General features: G+C 48.6%; 1 protein-coding gene across 50 annotated transcripts in view; it reads left to right on the top strand.

The window, feature by feature from the left end:
• SORBS1 (sorbin and SH3 domain containing 1) overlaps nucleotides 1-17,867 on the top strand; it is a 187,948-nt gene that overhangs the window by 97,701 nt on the left and 72,380 nt on the right. For 7 of the 50 annotated variants that reach the window (XM_075935648.2, XM_075935644.2, XM_075935647.2 and 4 more), the window contains 5 exons: nucleotides 1,110-1,212; nucleotides 11,366-11,421; nucleotides 13,035-13,103; nucleotides 14,856-14,951; nucleotides 17,178-17,297. In XM_075935648.2, the coding sequence (XP_075791763.2) occupies nucleotides 11,412-11,421; nucleotides 13,035-13,103; nucleotides 14,856-14,951; nucleotides 17,178-17,297 (295 nt within the window). In that variant the 5' untranslated portion in view covers nucleotides 1,110-1,212; nucleotides 11,366-11,411. Of the gene's footprint in view, nucleotides 1-1,109; nucleotides 1,213-4,040; nucleotides 4,869-11,365; nucleotides 11,422-13,034; nucleotides 13,104-14,855; nucleotides 14,952-17,177; nucleotides 17,298-17,867 lie in introns of those variants that run through there. The other 43 variants (XM_075935658.2, XM_075935664.2, XM_075935656.2 and 40 more) reach the window with 30 other exon arrangements.

The following is a 17,867-nucleotide window of genomic DNA, read 5'->3' as shown; positions in this document are numbered from 1 at the left end:
AGTCAGTGTTGGCAGCAGCAAGGGACGGTTCAGTATCTAGGGGTTCCTTTCCAACAGTGCAACACAAAACCGGCCCAAGCCCTCACGCAGCAGCATGGGACTATTACACACCACCGCCTGGGTGCCTCTAAGAAGCAGCGCTTCCCCTCTCGCAAGCACAGAGTCTGAGTGTAGCAAAAAACTTGTAATAAAAGGAGGGAAGTAATTCAGCATTAATTTGGGAAACCAGTGCAAACAGGGTTCATAAATATTAACCATGAGCAAAAGACCCACCAAACATCTTATCTTCTGGAATCATCATCTTGACAGAGGAAATTTACTTTAAAGTCCATGAATGAAACCCACTCAGCACACTCATTGCATTTTAAGTTTTAGCCAGGGTCTGGCTTCCAGTATACGCTGTTCCTCTTGAGTGCCAAATGGTCGAGTGGTATCACTGAACTCGTGGGTTCAACTTTTGCTTACTGAACACAATTCCGCTAGGGGCTCGCACTCAGTCCACGGCCAGGCCTCATGTAGAGGTCGTGCTTGCATTGCTACCTGGGACTGCGCTGAGGTGGCCATGCATGTAGATTGTGCTGGGGCAAAGCTGCCCCATTGTGTGTAGCTCTGAGGGACCAGACTTTTTCTGATTTGGTCTCTTTCCTCCCATCTATTTATCTTCCATGTTTTTTTTCTTTCTCCATCTCTCTTTGCTCCCCCATTGTCTGTTTGCCCTTACCTGGAGGGACCTCAGAGACTGTCCCCAAGAAAAGAGATTCCCAAGGTCATCTCTACACTGAAACAGGCTTTTATTCTGTTCCCTGGCTTTCCAGCAACCCTTCCTCCCAACCTGTCCTCCTAGTGGTGGTGCCGGACAGGTTTCATAGTCCCTTGACTGGGGGAGGAGGCAGGGGCCAGGCCCAGGCAGAGTTAAGACTTGACCCCTTTTTAATGCCTCCGCTCTGTACTGCTGTGCTCCTTTTAATGCCTCCGCTCTGTACTGCTGTGCTCCTTTTAATGCCTCAGTTCTGCTCTGGGATGACTTCTCTGTCCTTTGGTAAGTGCAATGGACACCGGGGCAGTGGCAGTAATAGTAACACACTTCCCTCCCGCTCTCTCTCTTGCAGGTGTGTGTTACTGTGAACTAATTACATGTGAAAAGAAAGCAGTCGCAGGTGGAGAACCGTGACCCTTTCCACTGGGCCTGAATAGTTCAACCAGCTGATTTCAGTGAGTACAGGGGAATGAATGGGAGATAGGGCTGCCATCCGAGGCACAAACAACTGGGACATTGGAACCCTTTCATCTGGGACAGCTCCTTCTAAAAAGGGAGCTGGGGTGGGAAAATGTTGGCAGGTAGCACCAGGCTCAAACCCTGACTTTCAGCACCACAATCACAAACTTCTGTCCTTTCAGCTAATTCCTCTGCGGGTGGCGAGCTGTCCTGTGGGGCCTGGACACAGAGCGGGACAAGGTCTCTCTCTCTCGCTCCCTGGTTTAGGTAGCCCTTGCGCTCAGTGAGCTAGTCACAGATGGAGGCTTGGGGAAGGTGGATATTCCATCTTGTGAAGCATTTTGAAAGTTGGCTTCATTCTGCACTGAACAAAAGATGAAAATTTTGAAAATTTCCACAAAGAAAAAAATCTGGAAAATACTGGTTCAGGCATTGGACAGAAGAGTTGCCAGCCAGAGTCGTCATCAGCCTCCGGAGCCTGTTGAGTGCAATCCGGGAGACGTGAATTGGGTATTTTAAGAAAATGACAATACGTCATGTGTAAAATAAGACCTGGACTAGCTTTGGTCAGAGCTGGCAGCCCTTTTGGAAAAGTTGCTTCCCCATGTTTTACAGATGGGGAGGTGAGGCCCTGAAAGACGGAGGGTGGGTCTGCTTAGCAACCCTCTGGCAGTGAGTGTCAGAACCTGGGTCAGCTGACAGGCTCGCAGGGCTGAGAAAGCTGTGCAGGCACTAGGGCGTGGACCTGAGCTCTGAGAGACTCTCATCTCGTACTCTCAAATGGCTGCCCTGCTACCTCCAGCCCCTCATCCGTTGATCTGGGCCCAGAGACTTGCTGCCACTGTCCCTTCTTGCTGTTAGACGCACCCCCAGCCTGTGTGGGCCTGAACTCCCCTCTGGCCAAGGAGGGGAACGGCAGTGCCTCGCCTTGCAGGGCTTCGTCAGGGTAAGTGCCATTGTGACTGCAGCGGGCTGAGGTGCTGTTGGGATGGAGTTGTCGACATGCTGTAGACAGAACAAGTTTTGCATCGACTGCCTGGACAGCTAAGCAAATGCTGCTCTTAGGGAGTTGATTATTGCAGCTTGGCTGAAAAATGCCAGCCAGAGTTGTTGCTCATTCCCAGTCCACTGTGGTGACTCATCTCCCAGCAAGGCTATCGCTGTACTTGGCCAGGGGTGTGAATAGGCTACCCCAAGTGTGTACAGCGCTAGCTCCGCAGGACAGCTCCTCCCCTGCCTGTTGGGAGGGGGCATTAGGTCGATGGGAGAGCTCTCTGCCGAGGGTCCAGTGGTGCTGCTGTAAGCTCTCAGAGGTGTCCACAGCCGGAGTGTTGGCTTTTAAGATCAGCAGGACGTCAGGCTGTTTGGAGCAGTGGAGCCCCTCAGCAGCTACCCGCCTGATTTCGCTTTAGTCTGTCAGGCGCCCAAAGCCTGACTTTTGTCCGGCCTGCTGTAGAATCTCTGTGTTGTAAGCTCTGTGGTTGGGACGTGCAGATCCCACAAATCCCAGCCCTTGATCAGAACTCCCCTAAACTTTGGATGAAGACCAAACTGCTCCCCGCCCCCAGCCCCACTTTGAAGTAGGAATAAGACCCTCCGGAAAAGGGCGCTTTTTCCGGAGGATCGGGGCCAGTGTAGATGCTCTTTTCCGGCTTTTCTAAAAGCCAGAAAAAAGCGGCGGACATTTTTATTTAAATGCCGCGGGGGATATTTAAATCCCCCGCGGATTTCCCTATTACGATCTCTGAAATTACCATGCCCCTTTCGGAAAAGGGGCCAGTGTAGACGTAGCCATTGTGTTTGCAAGCTACACCTAGAGCCTGATCCAAATTTTGCAAATGGCCTCATCTCCATAATGGGCCAAACATAACCCCTCCAAGTATTAGGCCCTTGGAAATCCAGGTGTGAATTCTGCATACTGGGCTCCTCTCCAGCACCGGTAATGCTGATCAGCCATTGCACGTGTCTCTTGGACTGTGAGGTATATGTGATCAATACTAAACTCAGAAGTCAACTAGATCAGTGCTTACCAGCCTCGTCCTGCACTGGTGCCAGCTTCCCAGGCCAGGATGTCAGCTGCTCCCACTCGGCTAAGGGAGGGATGCTCACCAACCAGCTCAGCTGGAAAATAGAGAAGAGTTTGAGCTGACAAGTCTGAAGCTGGGTCTAGATTTCAAATAGCCCTAAAGTGGATGTTAGTCTTCTCCTGTAGGGCTTTTGTTCAGAGCCCTCACTAACGCTGTGTGTGTAAGAAGGATCTGAATTGAGATTAAGCACTCACCTGGCTGGCCAACCAGAGACATGCTTGGCCTGTGTTCATAGAATCAGAGCATAGAACCAGAGAGCTGGAAGAGACCTCAGAAGGCCATCAAGTCCAGCCCCCTGCTCTAGGCAGGACCAATCCCAATTAAAGGAGCAACGCTTTCTCCATCAGTCATGTTTTCTTAGCCTCCTCTCTATTCCGGTTCCTGGGGAGACGGTGGCCTTCCAGACAGTTAATCTCGGTCTGCAGCATGGTCAGCAGCTCTTCAGACTGAAGAGTCCCTGAGAGGGGTTTGGAGCAGCCCAAGGGTGGCTGCAGATGAAAGAGAAGGGAATGGGAAAGAGGCCAGGGAGTACAATGAAGCCCAGAGGCATAAGGGAGAGATGGAGGCTGGAATCCCAGTCATGTAGACCGGAAGTACCAGCCTGCACCACTTCTAATGTGCTGGTCTGGAAGAGATGGCCTGCTGGTAAAGGTGCAGGACGCAGAGCCAAGAACCCCGGGCTGGACTCGCCACTGAGTTTCCAGGACAAGTCACTTGACCCACACCCTGGACGCAGAATGCTACAGTCCCAGACTTTTTGTCTCCTGTGTGCATGCCCGGAAAGAGGGGGAGGCCTTGGTCCCACCCTCCTTCCTTCCCAGATGCCCAGGAGAGCACACGCTATCCTCTGTCCATTTGGCACCACTGCCACTCCAGCATGTGTTCCTCTCTGGGCTTCCCAGGGGAGTCCTGGCCCCGCCAACCTGCCTTCCTTTGGGGCCTCTGCCCCAGCAGGGCTGTGTTTCCCAAGCTTCTGGGCTGCATAATAAATCTCAATCTCTCAGGATGAGAGTTTCTCTCTGTATCATGCCAGGTATTTCCACTCCAGACCTAACTCTGCTGGCGGCGACACATTTGCCAGCCCGTGCTCAAGGGTCTCCAGGGCCTGTAGCTAGATGCTAATCAAACCGTTCCCTGGTAGACACACACACGGCTTGCGTACGGGTGTTTTACGCAGCACTTTCCATGTGCTTAGCCATCACTTCCCTCCTCCCCAATGCATCCATCTCCCGCTCCCCCGCCCCCACCCCGTCTGCTGCCACTGCGTGTCTGCATGATGTCAAGGGCAAAGGAATGCCAGGCAGGCGGGAGGGGGCTGTTGACGGTGAGCAAGCCAAGTGACAGGCTGACATGATTAAGAGCCTGCTGGCTAATTAAAGCACAGAGGTGGGAGGAGCAAAGTATTTAAGGGTGCCCAGGCCTCCCCAAACTCGGGTTATGCTTCAGGGAGCCGAACAGCCCGGAGCAAACCCTGATTGACTCTTTCACACCTTGTCTCTGGAGTCCAAGTGGGGGGCGGGAAGAGCCCAGCAAATGGCACCTTTGACTGAGAAGCCTGGTCCAAGGTAAGGACGCGGCTAGCTGAGTAGTAATTGGCGGGTGCTCAGCGCTCTCAGGAGGATACTGCTGTTGGCTAGGGTGAGCCACTTACCTCCCGGTTCCCTTGCTGTGTCATAAGCCACTGGTTAAGGGAAGGAGCTGTCAGATGGTTTTGCAATGGATCTCTGTTGCTCTGGTTCCTGGAGATGTGTGAATCCTGGCCTATCTGCAGCCCCTGGGGGGACTGGAGGCAATACCTCAGTTTCCCAGCTTGGGCCTGCCTGTCTCTGAACTCAAAGCAGTGGGCACGAGTCGGCGCTTTGGCGCAGGCCCATGTGGATTGGACTCAGATGGCAAATTAGTTTGTTTTTATCCTTCACTTACTAACTTTTCTGGGCCAGGTGTTTCTCTGGTTGTGGAGCTGGACAAAGGAGAACAATGTGACTTTAAAAGGCGGTTTGGTTTGATGTTCCGCTGTTCCTGCAGGGGGGTGAAATCTGAGATCAGACGTTAGCTGCAGCCTCCCCGCCTATGGCATTTTAGACCTGCCTTCAGCGGAGACCCTCTTACCCCGGTGCTGGAGATGCCCTAGGAAAGGTGGCTTCTGCCTCCGTGGTTCCCTCTGTCAGCTGCTGTCAGAGGCGGCATGGCCTGTTGGCCTGAGTGCAGGACAGGCAGCCAGCACACTTGGGCTGCTGCTTGCTCTGTCTCTGGCTGTCGCCAAGCCCCTGTGGCCATCAGTCTGGGGTTCTGCCGTGGCCCTTTTGTGCTGCCTGCACTGGACATGAAGCCAGAGGAGGAGCCCCTGGTCATTCCTGTGGCATAGGAGGGTCCTCTGGATGCCAATGGACCCACCTCCCCTTGCAGCGCCTGAGCAAGGAGCATGCCAGGGCTCTGCCTGGTGAAACATGCGGCACCCTAAGCTGGCCTTCGCTCTTGCAATGCTCCGTGGGATTGTTGCAGCCACCCTCAGGCTGCTGTAGGTGCTTGTGCTGGGGGCATCAGAGGGCTCCACCCAGAATCTGGTTCCCTCAATTCTGCCCTCCTCCCCATCCTGCATGTGGAGCTCTACTACAGTTCAGAACTGGGTCTGTCTGTCCACTTCCCTGTCTTTGTGGGAGGGGGCAGGGGCGGCTGGCATCTAAAGAGGCGAGCTAGGCAGTCACCTAGGGCGCCAAGTTAAATGGGGCGCCAAATGGTGGCACAATATCATGGAGGGGTTTGGAGGTGGGGGCGCCAATTACATGGTTTGCCTAGGGCGCCAGTTGCTGCCAGCTAGTCTAAGGCCACCCCTGGGGGGGGTCTGTTAATTGCCTGCCTTCGGAAGGGGTGGAGTGCAGGGGTTTGTGCAGCACAGAGGGAAATGTACTGCTACATGTTGGCTGCTGTCAGAGAGCCAGGGTTTGCCAGCAGTTAGCACAGCAAGTGTGTTTCCCTGATCCTGAGACAGTAACCTTGCTATCAGATATTCTAGCCGTGGTGACGGCTAGTAAATGGTTGCTTTATTTGTGAACTTCTGACTAATCTTAAAATTAGAAGTGGGCCTGAAGCAGTACCTTTCCCCACCTCCACACATTTGTACAGCCCTGAAGATCTGCAGATACCCACTTCATGTCCACGGGTATCCACAGATCGTTTCTGCACATGTGGATGTGGCTATCACCAATTTGTATTTGCGTAGGGCTCCACACATCTGGGGAGAATTTGTGTCTGGATCTGAACTTTGTGGTTGGGGTTGATTTCTACTTAAAATGTACAATAATAATGTTGGGTCTCCTTCCTATTAGTGGTGGCTTATAACTTGAGAGTTTTCATCAATGTCAACTTGCAGTATCCAAGCCATTGTACATATAAGGTGCACTTCCAGGTGGGGAACATGCAGTTTGGTGTGACCGTGTCGCTGCATCTAAATCCCGTGGCCAGCACAATGAGGCGTGGCTTTAAGACTGAGAACTATTAGCATTTCTGGCATCTGCCACCATGGTTGGATCTGTTTGTTCAGAACCATTTTCCAAGGCAGCCACTGACTTTAGGCACCAGTAGCCCCATAGCTACCGAGTGACTCCAAGTAGCCTGTAAAGAGCTGGAGCCAAATGAATCCCATGTGTACAGTTCTAAAAGCGACCTCCTCCCAGCCAGCTTTATGTGCCTTTTATGGGTCTTAGGGCACTTTTTGCAAGAGCACAGGGTATAACCCAGTGTCGTTAACTTCACTTCTTCTCATTAACTCTGTCCAAACTGAATTCCTGCTAATTACATTCTCCTTTAACCAGCATTGTCCCTCTCAAGTGAGACTTGCCAAAAAATTGTCTAGTGGATTTATATGCCTGTGGAGTGGGTGTTTGAATCCTCCATGCAGCCATACAAACCTCAACCCAGTATAGTCTAAGCCAGTATAGCCAAGGAAACAACCCCTCTGACGTACCCAGATCATTAAAGATTTGAGATTCCTACCACGGGGTCATATTCTATAGCCCTCCCAGTGACTCAAAAGCATGTGTCCTTACACTGAACTATTAATGAGTTGTTTGTTATCTCTTGCTATTGTAGGGAGACCCTGGAATGCTTGAAACATGTGAGATAATCCACAGACATGCTGTACAGAAGTAGTCACTGCGTATCTGCATTCCTTCCAACTAGGATTCCATCACTCTCTTTTCCACACCAAGTAGGGAAAGAGCTGTGGTCTCAGAAGAAATGCGCTGAGACTAAAAGGGATGACGAAGTCATTAAAAGTCTGCCTAGAGGTGTAGGGATGCTGTAACATAGATGGAGGCACATTCAAGATCAGAAACTTCTGGCCTACGCCCAGGGGCAACCCGTCCATATAGGCGAACTAGGCGGTTGCCTAGGGCGCCAAGTTAAATGGGTTGCCAAATGGTGGCCTAATATCATGGAGGGGTTTGGAGGTGGGGGTGCCGATTGCATGGTTCGCCTAGGGCGCCAGTGGCTGGCAGCTAGTCTAGGGCCACCCCTGCCTACGCCCTTGGGAATTCCTTACCTGCCATCATGTCTTACATTTGTTTAGCTCAGAGGTTTCTGCTGATGTTAGTGTCACATTTCAGCAAAGGCATTCTTTAGGGTTTGCTGGAGAGCAGCATTGTCCACTGGCTAGAGCAGGGTGCTAGAAGGAAGGGAACTTGGGCTCTATTTCTGGTTTTGCTGAACTGCTTCTTCCAGCTATAAAATGGACATGACGGATACCATCTGCCACTGATCTGAGATGCTCATGTATAGACTTGCACGGCAGTAGCAGTATTTAAAACTGTCTATCGACATAGGCTCCAATTTTGGAGAACAGTCTCTATTCATGAAAGCACTTAAGCACACCTTTAACTTTAAAGTCAGCGACACTGAAGTTAAGCACCTGGGAGCCTAGCAGCAGGAGTAACTGTGATCCTGATTTAGGAAAGCACACGCTAGCCTTGAAGCATAGCCTTGAGTGCTTTCCTCATTTGGGACCATAACCCCTGCTGCCTGCTCGTAACAAAACCTTGCCCTCAGATTCTTGCCTGGTGTAAACCAGCTTTGCACGCTGTAGTCTGGGGGACATGCTGGTTCCTGCCCATCGTGCATCTCCCTCCCGCCACCTTTTTATGGGCTCTGGACTGTTTGTGAATTCAGTTGGGTGTTTCAGTGACATTGATCCACTTGACCGTTATCAGGCACAAGTGCAAACTGTATTAATTAAACTCAGTGAAAGCCATGGACATGAGCATATAGACTGTCAGGCTGTGTCTCTGCTGCTTCTGGGTAGCTGTTCGCTCTAGCAGCGGGAGACTGTCCCATCACCAAAGTCCAGCCACCTCCCTGAAAGGTGGTAGCACAGTCTACAGTGAGGGTTAGTCAACTTCCTACATTATTCAGGGTGTGGATTTTCGCACCTCTGAGCATTGTGGCTGGATTGACCTAGCTCTTTGATGTAGACCTGGTATCAGAAAGGCACTGCCACAGAAAACGAAAACTGCAATTTAGGTCAGTTGTATGGAGTCCTTGACTCCATTTTCCTGTGTTTCTCTCTTGATATATTTATTTTTATCCAGCTGAGCATCTTGCCTAAAATACACAGGGGAGACAACAGGATTGCCATGCCCCTGGGCAAGGGGGGAGGGGGAGGCTCTGTGTTCCTGGAAGGGACAGGGCCTTGGGCAGAAGAGGTGGGGCTAGGACATCCAGCTCCCAGCATTGCATGTACGCCCTCTCCCTTTCGGCCCTCAGAGCTGGCCGGAGCACACTACATGGGGTTCTGGAGCATGCTGTGGGGTGCTCTGGCAGAATTCTAAAGGGCTGGGGCTCCAGTTGCCCTTTAGGAATCACTGGGTCCTGGGGCGATTATCCCCTTTGCTCTTACCCCCTCCCGTTGGTGGGCCTGACAATACGTTCAGGGTTAAGAAGCTGGATGAGTTAAATAAGAAAGTAATTACAATGCTCAAAGACTTATTAAGGGGGAGGCCTGACTTTCACATTTTCCTGCCTAAGATTTGTATATTTATATAGTATCTTTCACCCCATAGTATAGAAATTTGATATGCTGGGCTCAGTTGCACGGGGAAATGCATGTTGTTTCTGTTGTCCTGAGATCTGCGTGGAGTCGCGCTGTATGACTCTTGCCCCTTGGGCTCCCCCCAAAGACACATTGTGTGTCCTGGGGCTACTTCCGGGAATACAAGAATAGAAGTAAGTGCTGTCATCTGCAGTGATATGCATGAGGGCCCAGCCTTTGGCTAGGCTCAGCATGGGAGAGAGACTGTTCTCATGCCATGTGTGCCTGTTGGATTTTCTTCACCTTGCCTGCCAAGCATTTGAAATCGAACCTAGGAATTAAACTCAGGCTGGTTTATTATTTATGGATATGGTAGTCCCCAGGGGCTCTATTGTGCCAGGCGCTGTACAGACACAATCCCTGACACACAGCACAGTAGGAAAAATTAACTACGTCTGTCCCTCTGGGTCGTAATGTTTACTAGGCTTTTGTCTTGGATTTTGAATTCTACCTTCTTAAATGCAAGGTCTGTATATCTCTGTTCACCCAGGATGTTCACCCAGACAAAGGATGTGCCCCGGTATAGCAATAGCAGCACTGTAGTTCTGCTGCATGCAGGGTGGGCAGCTGCAGAGTAGGGATGCAGCTAGGGGGAACAGTCCCAGTGCAACAGGGGGACAGGGACTGTGACCTGGGGTTTGGGCCTCTGACCACGAAGATCACTGTAGATGGGCCAAATTTCGGAAAAGCCTCTTCTGAAAAAACTATCGGAAAAAGGTACGCAGATTGCAGAACGCCTTTTGTGTAGCTTTTCCCGATAGATTCTTGTAGTCTAGACATAGCCTCAGTAAAGAGAGAAATCCATCACTGAAGACACCTTTCCCTGGCATGTCAATGCACATTTTTAGTGTTTTCTGTGTTCTTTGAACTTCAGATGGGACTAGAGAAGCTGGGAATGACTGGGAAAAAGTGAATGTGCATTTGGCAAAGCAGTAGGGAAACAAACATCTTTCTTCTGTGTAGTAACATCTTCAAAAACAAAGGAAGGCCAGCCATCCTATTTCCGCATGATCAGTTAGGTTGGTATCTAAGCACTGATCTGTGCTAGGGTTTCCTGCTCAGGGATTTTCTCTCTAATGAGATTAGATCCGTGTGAAAAATTTCATCTAAAACCTGTTTTGGCTAAAGAGTGCAGCTCCCATAAAACCAGAAGATTTCAATCTGGAAGAAAGAAACCCCCAACAAACAAATGTTCTGCAAAAGTTAAAATGTTTTGTTTGGGTTTGCATTTTCAAAATGCACTGTTTCAGTTTTTCAGCTCAAAACGACTTTTCACTTTGAAATGTCCTTCAAATGTATTTTAAATAATTAAAAATGTTAAAAACAAAATACTTAAAATCAAAGGAAAACATTTCATTTGACTCAAACCTTTTAAGTTTTTAATTTCCTAGAAAAAATTGAAAATTTTAGTTTTTGGTTCATCTTGAAACTATTTTTTTCAATTGTTCCAAATTGTCAGTGGACTGAAAAAGCTCTAGATGAGACACCTTGTGAAGCTGCTACATATCTCACAGGCTTGCAAAGGCAAGAGTTTCCTAACTCGTTAGTGCAGATGACCTTGCACATAATCCAGATCTTGTGAGACAAAGTTTAGATATAGTCTAAAGTTTCCTTCAGTGGTATCCACGTTGTGTGGAAATCCTGCTTATTTCTGTCTTCCCTCCATTCTGCAAATTACCAACAAATGCTGCTTCTCTTTGATCTAAACTCTCTTTCCTTGGGCTGGGAAATTAGTGTCTTGTGCTCTTGAAGGAAATAGAACTGTTGGCCTGACTTCAGAGAGAGGAACGTGTGATCAGAGCTATTCTGGGCCATGCCTGCTGGTGTCCTGGAGCACTGGTTTTGCACAACGCTCAGGAGAGGACTGTGGCCTGTCTCTGGAACTGGGTCTCACAAGACTTGGGGGGAGCAGGTTGGGGAGCTACAAGTGTCCTTCAGTGTAGCAGCATCATGGCAGGATTCTCTCTTTCATTCAAACAGAGAAAAGCAGAACCTGGAAGTGCAGAAGACACATTCCTCTGGCACAATGAGCTCTGGTGAGTCCCTGCTCCTCACATGCCTGCCTTCTAACTACAGAAACCTTCCCATCCGGTTCTAACGTGGTTACCGTTTGTGGCTCTCTGAATCGGCCATTCCTGTGTGGGATTCCACTTGTTGGGAGGGCCACGGGAAGTATTCCCAATAAAAAAACAACCAACCCTGGTTTCAGGTTGTTCCCCCCACACCCGCACTCAGCCTGTACCAGCCCCAAGGTGACTAGAAAGGGCTGGGGTCAGTCAGCTTGGCCTGGGGTTGCCAACTTTCCGAATGCAGAAAACCAAACATCATTCCTGTACCCCACCCCTTCCTGAGGCCGTGCCCCAAGTTGCCCCCTTTTATGAGGCCCTACTCCCTATTCACCTCCCCTTCCTTCCATCACTCACGCTCCCCACTCTTGCTCCCTTGCTCATTTTCACTGGTTTGGGCGGGGGGTTGGGTGCAGGCGCCGGGCTGCGGCTAGAAGTGGAGCTCAGCTAGGGATGGAGAGGGAATAGAAGCAGAGCTGGGATGGGGAAATCCAGGGGGCAGAGTGTGATGCTGCAGCTGGACTGGGGGGCAGAGCAGAACTAGGTGGCTCCTTCCTCACCCCACCTCGTCCTCTGCTACCTGCTAGGGGGATGCATGCAAAAGTTTGAGGACCACTGTCTTAGGGTACATTTAGACTACAGGCTTTTGTCGACAGAAGTTTTGTCGACAGATACTGTCGACAAAGCTTCTGTCGACAAAGAGCGTCTAGACTACAGCCAGTTCTGTCGACAAAGCAAGCCGCTTTGTCGACAAAACCCTGTAGTCGAGACACAACCCTAGATGCAACAACACCTTCTGTCGACAGAACTCTGTCGACAAAAGGCTTTATGCCTCGTAAAATGAGGTTTACCAGCGTCGACAAAACTGCTGAGTTCTGTCGACATTATGTCCACTTTTGTCGACAAAACTCTGTAGTCTAGACACATCCTTAGGGTCCCCGCTGCCAGCAGCCTAGGACAACCTTGAGTGCCATTACAAAAGATACTTCTGGGCCCTGGGGAGACCCTGGATCTCCTGTGGGTTTGCATGAAGGTTAACTGATGGACAACTACTGACTAGGATGGGTATTGAATTTTTCCTTGCTGGTATGTAGAGACCACAATATGGGCTGGACCTCGGTTGTACTAGATGCTATACAAACACACAGATCCTGCCCCAAGGAGCTTGGTCTCAGAGGGCAAGAATGAGGGGGAGGGAAATCCTGTCCAAAGGTCTGGTGATCAGCTCCCCCGGGCACGTGGGTCAGCGTGGTATCAAAGCACTCCACTTGCAGCAGCCTGACAGATGCCCAACTCATAATACCTGTACCTGTGAGTGATTTTGACCCTGACATCGCTTTGCTGTCAACAGTTAATTTCACAGATTTTGTAGTTAGGTTTCTTGCTGCCATATGTTAAGCTTAACAAACGCCTGTATATCCACAGTGTTTTACTATTCCCCGTCCTGTTCCTTTCTTGCATGTCTCCTGCATTTCTGCTGTAGACAAAATGCTTTTTGAAATCCTGAATATTGTCAGGCGCTGCCGCCTGGTCTGTGTGAGCTCTCTTATTGTGTGGTGCCCGGATTCCCCTTTGTCTTTCAGAACAAGAAGCTGATGTGATGAAAACTGTGGTCAATGGGCTGATACCAAACAGCAACGGACAAGAGAACGGTGGGTGAAATACCTTCCAAATCACCTCTCCAGTTGCCCCTGCACTCAGCAGGAGCGGTGCAACTATTTCCCTATCCTGTCTCACTGTGCTCAGTTGCAACCACAGCATGAGGGGCCTGGTCCAGTGCTTAATTCATGTTAACATTTTAAGGGAAACTCTCTTTATCAGCAAGTCTTTCCTGTGGGCTTTAGAACTTGGCCTTGCACCATTCAGGTTTTTGTAATAGTGCATTTGGGGGGGTAGACTTTTGCCCCAGGCTTCTGCTCTGATATTCATACCCTTTTTCTGCTTCGATGACTTTTTGAGCTAGGCAGTATATTTATTGTAGAGGATGAATGAGCTGGTTCAGAGTGAAACAGTACAAGAGCACGGCAGTGTTGGCATTTTGCTTTCACCAAACGTTGTAATGTGGTTCTTCCCCCAGCTAACGTCATTTTGGAAGAAAGGTCACATGGTGTCGAAACCAACCCTTGAAGTTTAGTGAGGGGTGGAAAACAGTCTCTATTTAAGTTAATCTCTACTAAAAATTAGCTCAAATTGTGTCGCCAAACTTTCCAGAGATTTGAAAGAACTTAGCCAAGTTCTTCCCCACGTCATTCTTCTTGATACCTTTTCATTCTGGGGTAGCCTCTGTGTTTTCAGGTTTTATCCAGAAGTGCAGCCAAAGTGCCACAAGGCAACCCCAAGAGGAAGCTGTTCTTCTGACATTGCAGATCAAAAGCAGGTTTGGCTAAAACTTGGAGCAGCGTCCAACCTTTAGAATTCAATGAGTGCAGAGGTTGTATAAGGTCAGACTTTAGAGGTAAAGTCCTGTCTCCGTTGAAGTCAGTAGCAAAACCCTCATTGAATTCGCTGGCACCAGGAATTCCCCTCAAGTGTTTTATCCCAGCTGTGTATCTGGAGGTTCACCCACGCCTAGCTCAGCTGGTACTCCAAGAGGGTAGAGTTCAGTACTGCTCATTCAAGACCACATTAGAAAGAGCAGGAGAGATCAAACCAGAGGTTTTGGAGAAGCGAGGAACCTTTACAAATTTTCAACAAGTGCTAGAATTTTGCACAGTTCTGCAGAACAGAGAAAAATCCCTCTAAAAAGTGTTCAGCATTTGTAGGTAAAATGAGTGCTGTAAGCATAAAAACAGAATTTAAACAGAATCCTTCTGATTTCCTGCTCGACTGACTGGATATCTCAAGACTGGATAGCAGGATGGTGCCCATTGGTTCTGGATCCTTTTCAAGGCTCCCGATGACCGTTCTCTACTCCCTGCTACTTACGTTGTAAAAATATACACCATCAAAACAAGGGTTTGTGCAGAGCGGCCAGTCAGTATTACTCTGAGAATCATAATCTGTTTGTTTCCTCACTGCATAATTTTAACTCTGCAACTTTTACCGTTTTTTATCTTTGCATGTAATATATGTAGTGTCTTGGCTAATGGCTTACGCTAATTTTTAGTTAAGTCTTCTGAAAATGGATGTATACGATTCACCTCCCTCACAGTACATTGGCAGGCAGGACTCAGTCCGTTCACTAAGCAGAACTGTGCCTTGCCCAAAAGAGAAGGATCCTGATTTAGGATGAATAAGGGGCTATTTTTAATGATTGCATCACTGCTCTCTAAACTGCTTTTGTACATGGAATTTCCTGCTATTGTCATCCTGGGTTTCCCAAGCACCTTGGAAAGCTGTGTGGCATGTTGCCTTCATTGTGTTCTTCCCTTCTGGATGCACCAACTACACTTTTGTGTTTGCAGCCATTGACGACCCTTTATGTGCACGCTCTATTTCTGCCGTTAAAATAACCCCCGTGAAGAAAGTGAAAAGTTCTCCCGGCCTAATTCTACCTACAGGTATCTTTTTTTCCAAACACCTTGGTAGGCCATCATCCTCTCTTTCTGCCTCACCCCTTTGCTCAGATAGTTTTCAGCTTCATCCCTCTTTTGCTGTTTTCCAGCTCAGATTTCATAAACAGCTAATAGAGTTAAACCATGATGACACAATTCACTGTCCTCAATAATCCAGTTTCTCTGCAGGCATAATTACGCATATTTGAATTTGAGATCTATGTAAACTTACAATAAACAGTAAAGATGAAATGAAATGTTTTGATGATTTCCCATGAATATTTTGATTGCATTGAAATACCATCTTCTGATATAAAATATCAGTGGAACATTTTCTACTAACTGCAGTTTCCAGCACTGCAAGGGAGGACTCTCCTCTCCACATTGGAAACAAGAACTCATTTTTAAAAAATGAGACAGTGTCAGCTTAGTCTGTTTGCTGCGGGAGATGGGACTGCCTTTTTGATCTGTGATTAAACAGTGTGTAGTGCATTGGGGTCTTGGCCCACAACAGGGGCTCCTGGGTGCCATGGTAATACAAATAAATAATAATCTGCAAAATATGCATCTTTGGATCCTGATTTGGAAGTTTCAAAGCCCAAAGTTCAGGGTTGCTCAGGTTTAGGGGCTGAGTTGCATCTCTAGTTTTCATGACCTACTTGTCAGTGTAATTCATAAAACCACATTCATACTGAAGAAGATCCAGTGAGAACTTTCATAGAATCAAACACTGGGGATTACAAGGAAGATCTGTAATAACCTAAAGCCCAGATTTGGCATCTAAGGGTACAGCTAGACTGTGGAGGGGTTTCAGGATACCAGAGGTATCTCGAGAAAACTCTGCCGTGTCCAGGGAATGCCTTTGTTCTTCCGCTTTTTTTTTGCAGCAGAGAAAACGTGCTCTTTCAGAAGCCCCTGTATTCCTTGTTCTACGAGGAAGAAGGGGGTTTCCGAAAGAGGGGGTTTTCCTACATTTGGCCCAGTCTAGACGGGAAAAATGTTAGAAAAGCCTCTTCGACAAAAGAATCAGAAAAAGGTACGCAAAATGCAGAGTGCATCTTTTTCCGACAAAAATGTGTAATCTAGCCGTAGCTTTACTGCCGCTTGTGCACTTTGTAAATCAGCTCTTGCAGCTAGATGACAGTACTCCTAACTGAGTAAGGGATAAGGTCAGGCCTGACTCTCCCAAGCAGCTGGAAAGATGTGCAGTGAGTAAAGCTACGTTGGGCTGGGCATGTAGTTTTTAATTTGGCTATAATAACAAAAGATTCTGGAATGGCTGCTGGGAAAGCACGTGAATGCTGGTGACAGGCGCCCTGGCGTTGGCCTGAGTGTGAAGAACTGTCAGACTTTCTGTCTGCAGCAGACACGGGAAGCGCGTTTGTAACTGAACTTGAGGACAATCCAGAGTGGTTATAACTGTGTCTGTTACTGTACTCAACTACTCGACTATCAAATGAATCGCTACTTACCATCCCTAGACCCTGATTCAGCAGCACATGTTCTTAACTTTAAGCATCTGCGTAGTCCATGGGCTTCAGTGGGACTACTCACATGTGGATGGTTAAGCTCCTGCCCGCAAAATGGCTGATCTGATCTGATTGAGGGGCAGGAAGGTGAGCTTAGTGGCTGTATTTTGAACTCCTTTCTGATCCTGTGGGGCAATCTCATGGGCATGGCACAGGAGCAGAGCAGGGTGTGTGGGAGACGTGCAAGGCACAGCCTAGCATATACCCCTCATTCTGGGTAACGACAGCACGTAACTCTCCATGGAACTCGCTACTCAGGCCTTGACTACACACATGCGTTGTGCTGCTTCCGATTGGCACATTTAACATGGTACAATGCCCCTCGTGTGGATGCCATTAGAGTGATGTCAAATGTATGCGGCAACAAATCTGAGTGGAGACCAGGCCCAATACAGTGAATAAACCTGTGAAATTTGTTCCAGACACCCATTAGGGCTTGCCACTTCCCTAGATGAGTTTCACTGACTTGCACATTTTTGTGTTCCTTAGTTGTTTTATTTTTAAGTATACCGCTGCTGTTATCGCTTAAATGTTGTAAAGCCAAAGCTAACTCTCATTTGCATAAATATTTAAAATAATTCATTCAGGGCAGCCATGATAGAATTAATCCAGAGTCACTAGCATCTTGCCATGCTATGATGGCTTCCAGGAGCACAGAATCACAAGCTCCAATACATCTCCTTTGTGTGTATGTTTTCTTTAGACAAGGATCCCACCAAAGTTTGCACTGGAAAAGGGACTGTAACCCTACGAGCATCTCCGGCCTCTGACGAAAGGCCAACTCTCAATCCCCCACGTTCTCCAGATGTTGAGCCGTTGGAAAGTAAGTCCAGGGTACTGATGTGTAAAAGGTTAACATAAGAGACAACAATTGTAACTGCCCCCACATGGCACTTGAGTCCAGGACTTCAGCACTGAAAGTCTGAGTCCCGCCCACCAGTGCTAATGACCTGAGCAAGAGCAGACTCCTAAATCTCTCACATGGAGCAGCCACTGAAGGAAGACAAAGCCCCAGAACCTCTGAGAGTGGGTTTCACAGACTCTTACACACTCCTGAGGAAAAGGCAAATGTGTTGCTTTTTGTGGCTGGCCAGAATTCTAAAAGAAATGTCCCTTTCTTCCCAAACAGGCCTCTGTGTCCCTCCTCTCTTCCCAGGCCGCTGTGGGCAGTGGGCAGTGTCCTTGTGTGGCCCCAAGTCGATAGTGTTGCCATATTTAAATAGCACTATGGAATTACTTAATTACAGAGACAAACCAAGCAGCTCTGACCCTGCCTGACCTTGTCGAGTGCAGTCCCAAAGGGGAGATGCTATGAGAGGTTAGGGTTGGTCAACTTTTCCCTTGAATGTGATTCACATGAAATCACTGGGCCTCTTGTTTGGATTCTGTTCCT

Source organism: Pelodiscus sinensis, chromosome 8, assembly GCF_052426305.1.
Source record: "Pelodiscus sinensis isolate ZL-2025 chromosome 8, ASM5242630v1, whole genome shotgun sequence".
Taxonomy (NCBI): Eukaryota; Metazoa; Chordata; order Testudines; family Trionychidae; genus Pelodiscus; species Pelodiscus sinensis.
Note: the sequence above shows the minus strand (reverse complement) of the source record. Positions and strands in the feature narration are given on the sequence as shown.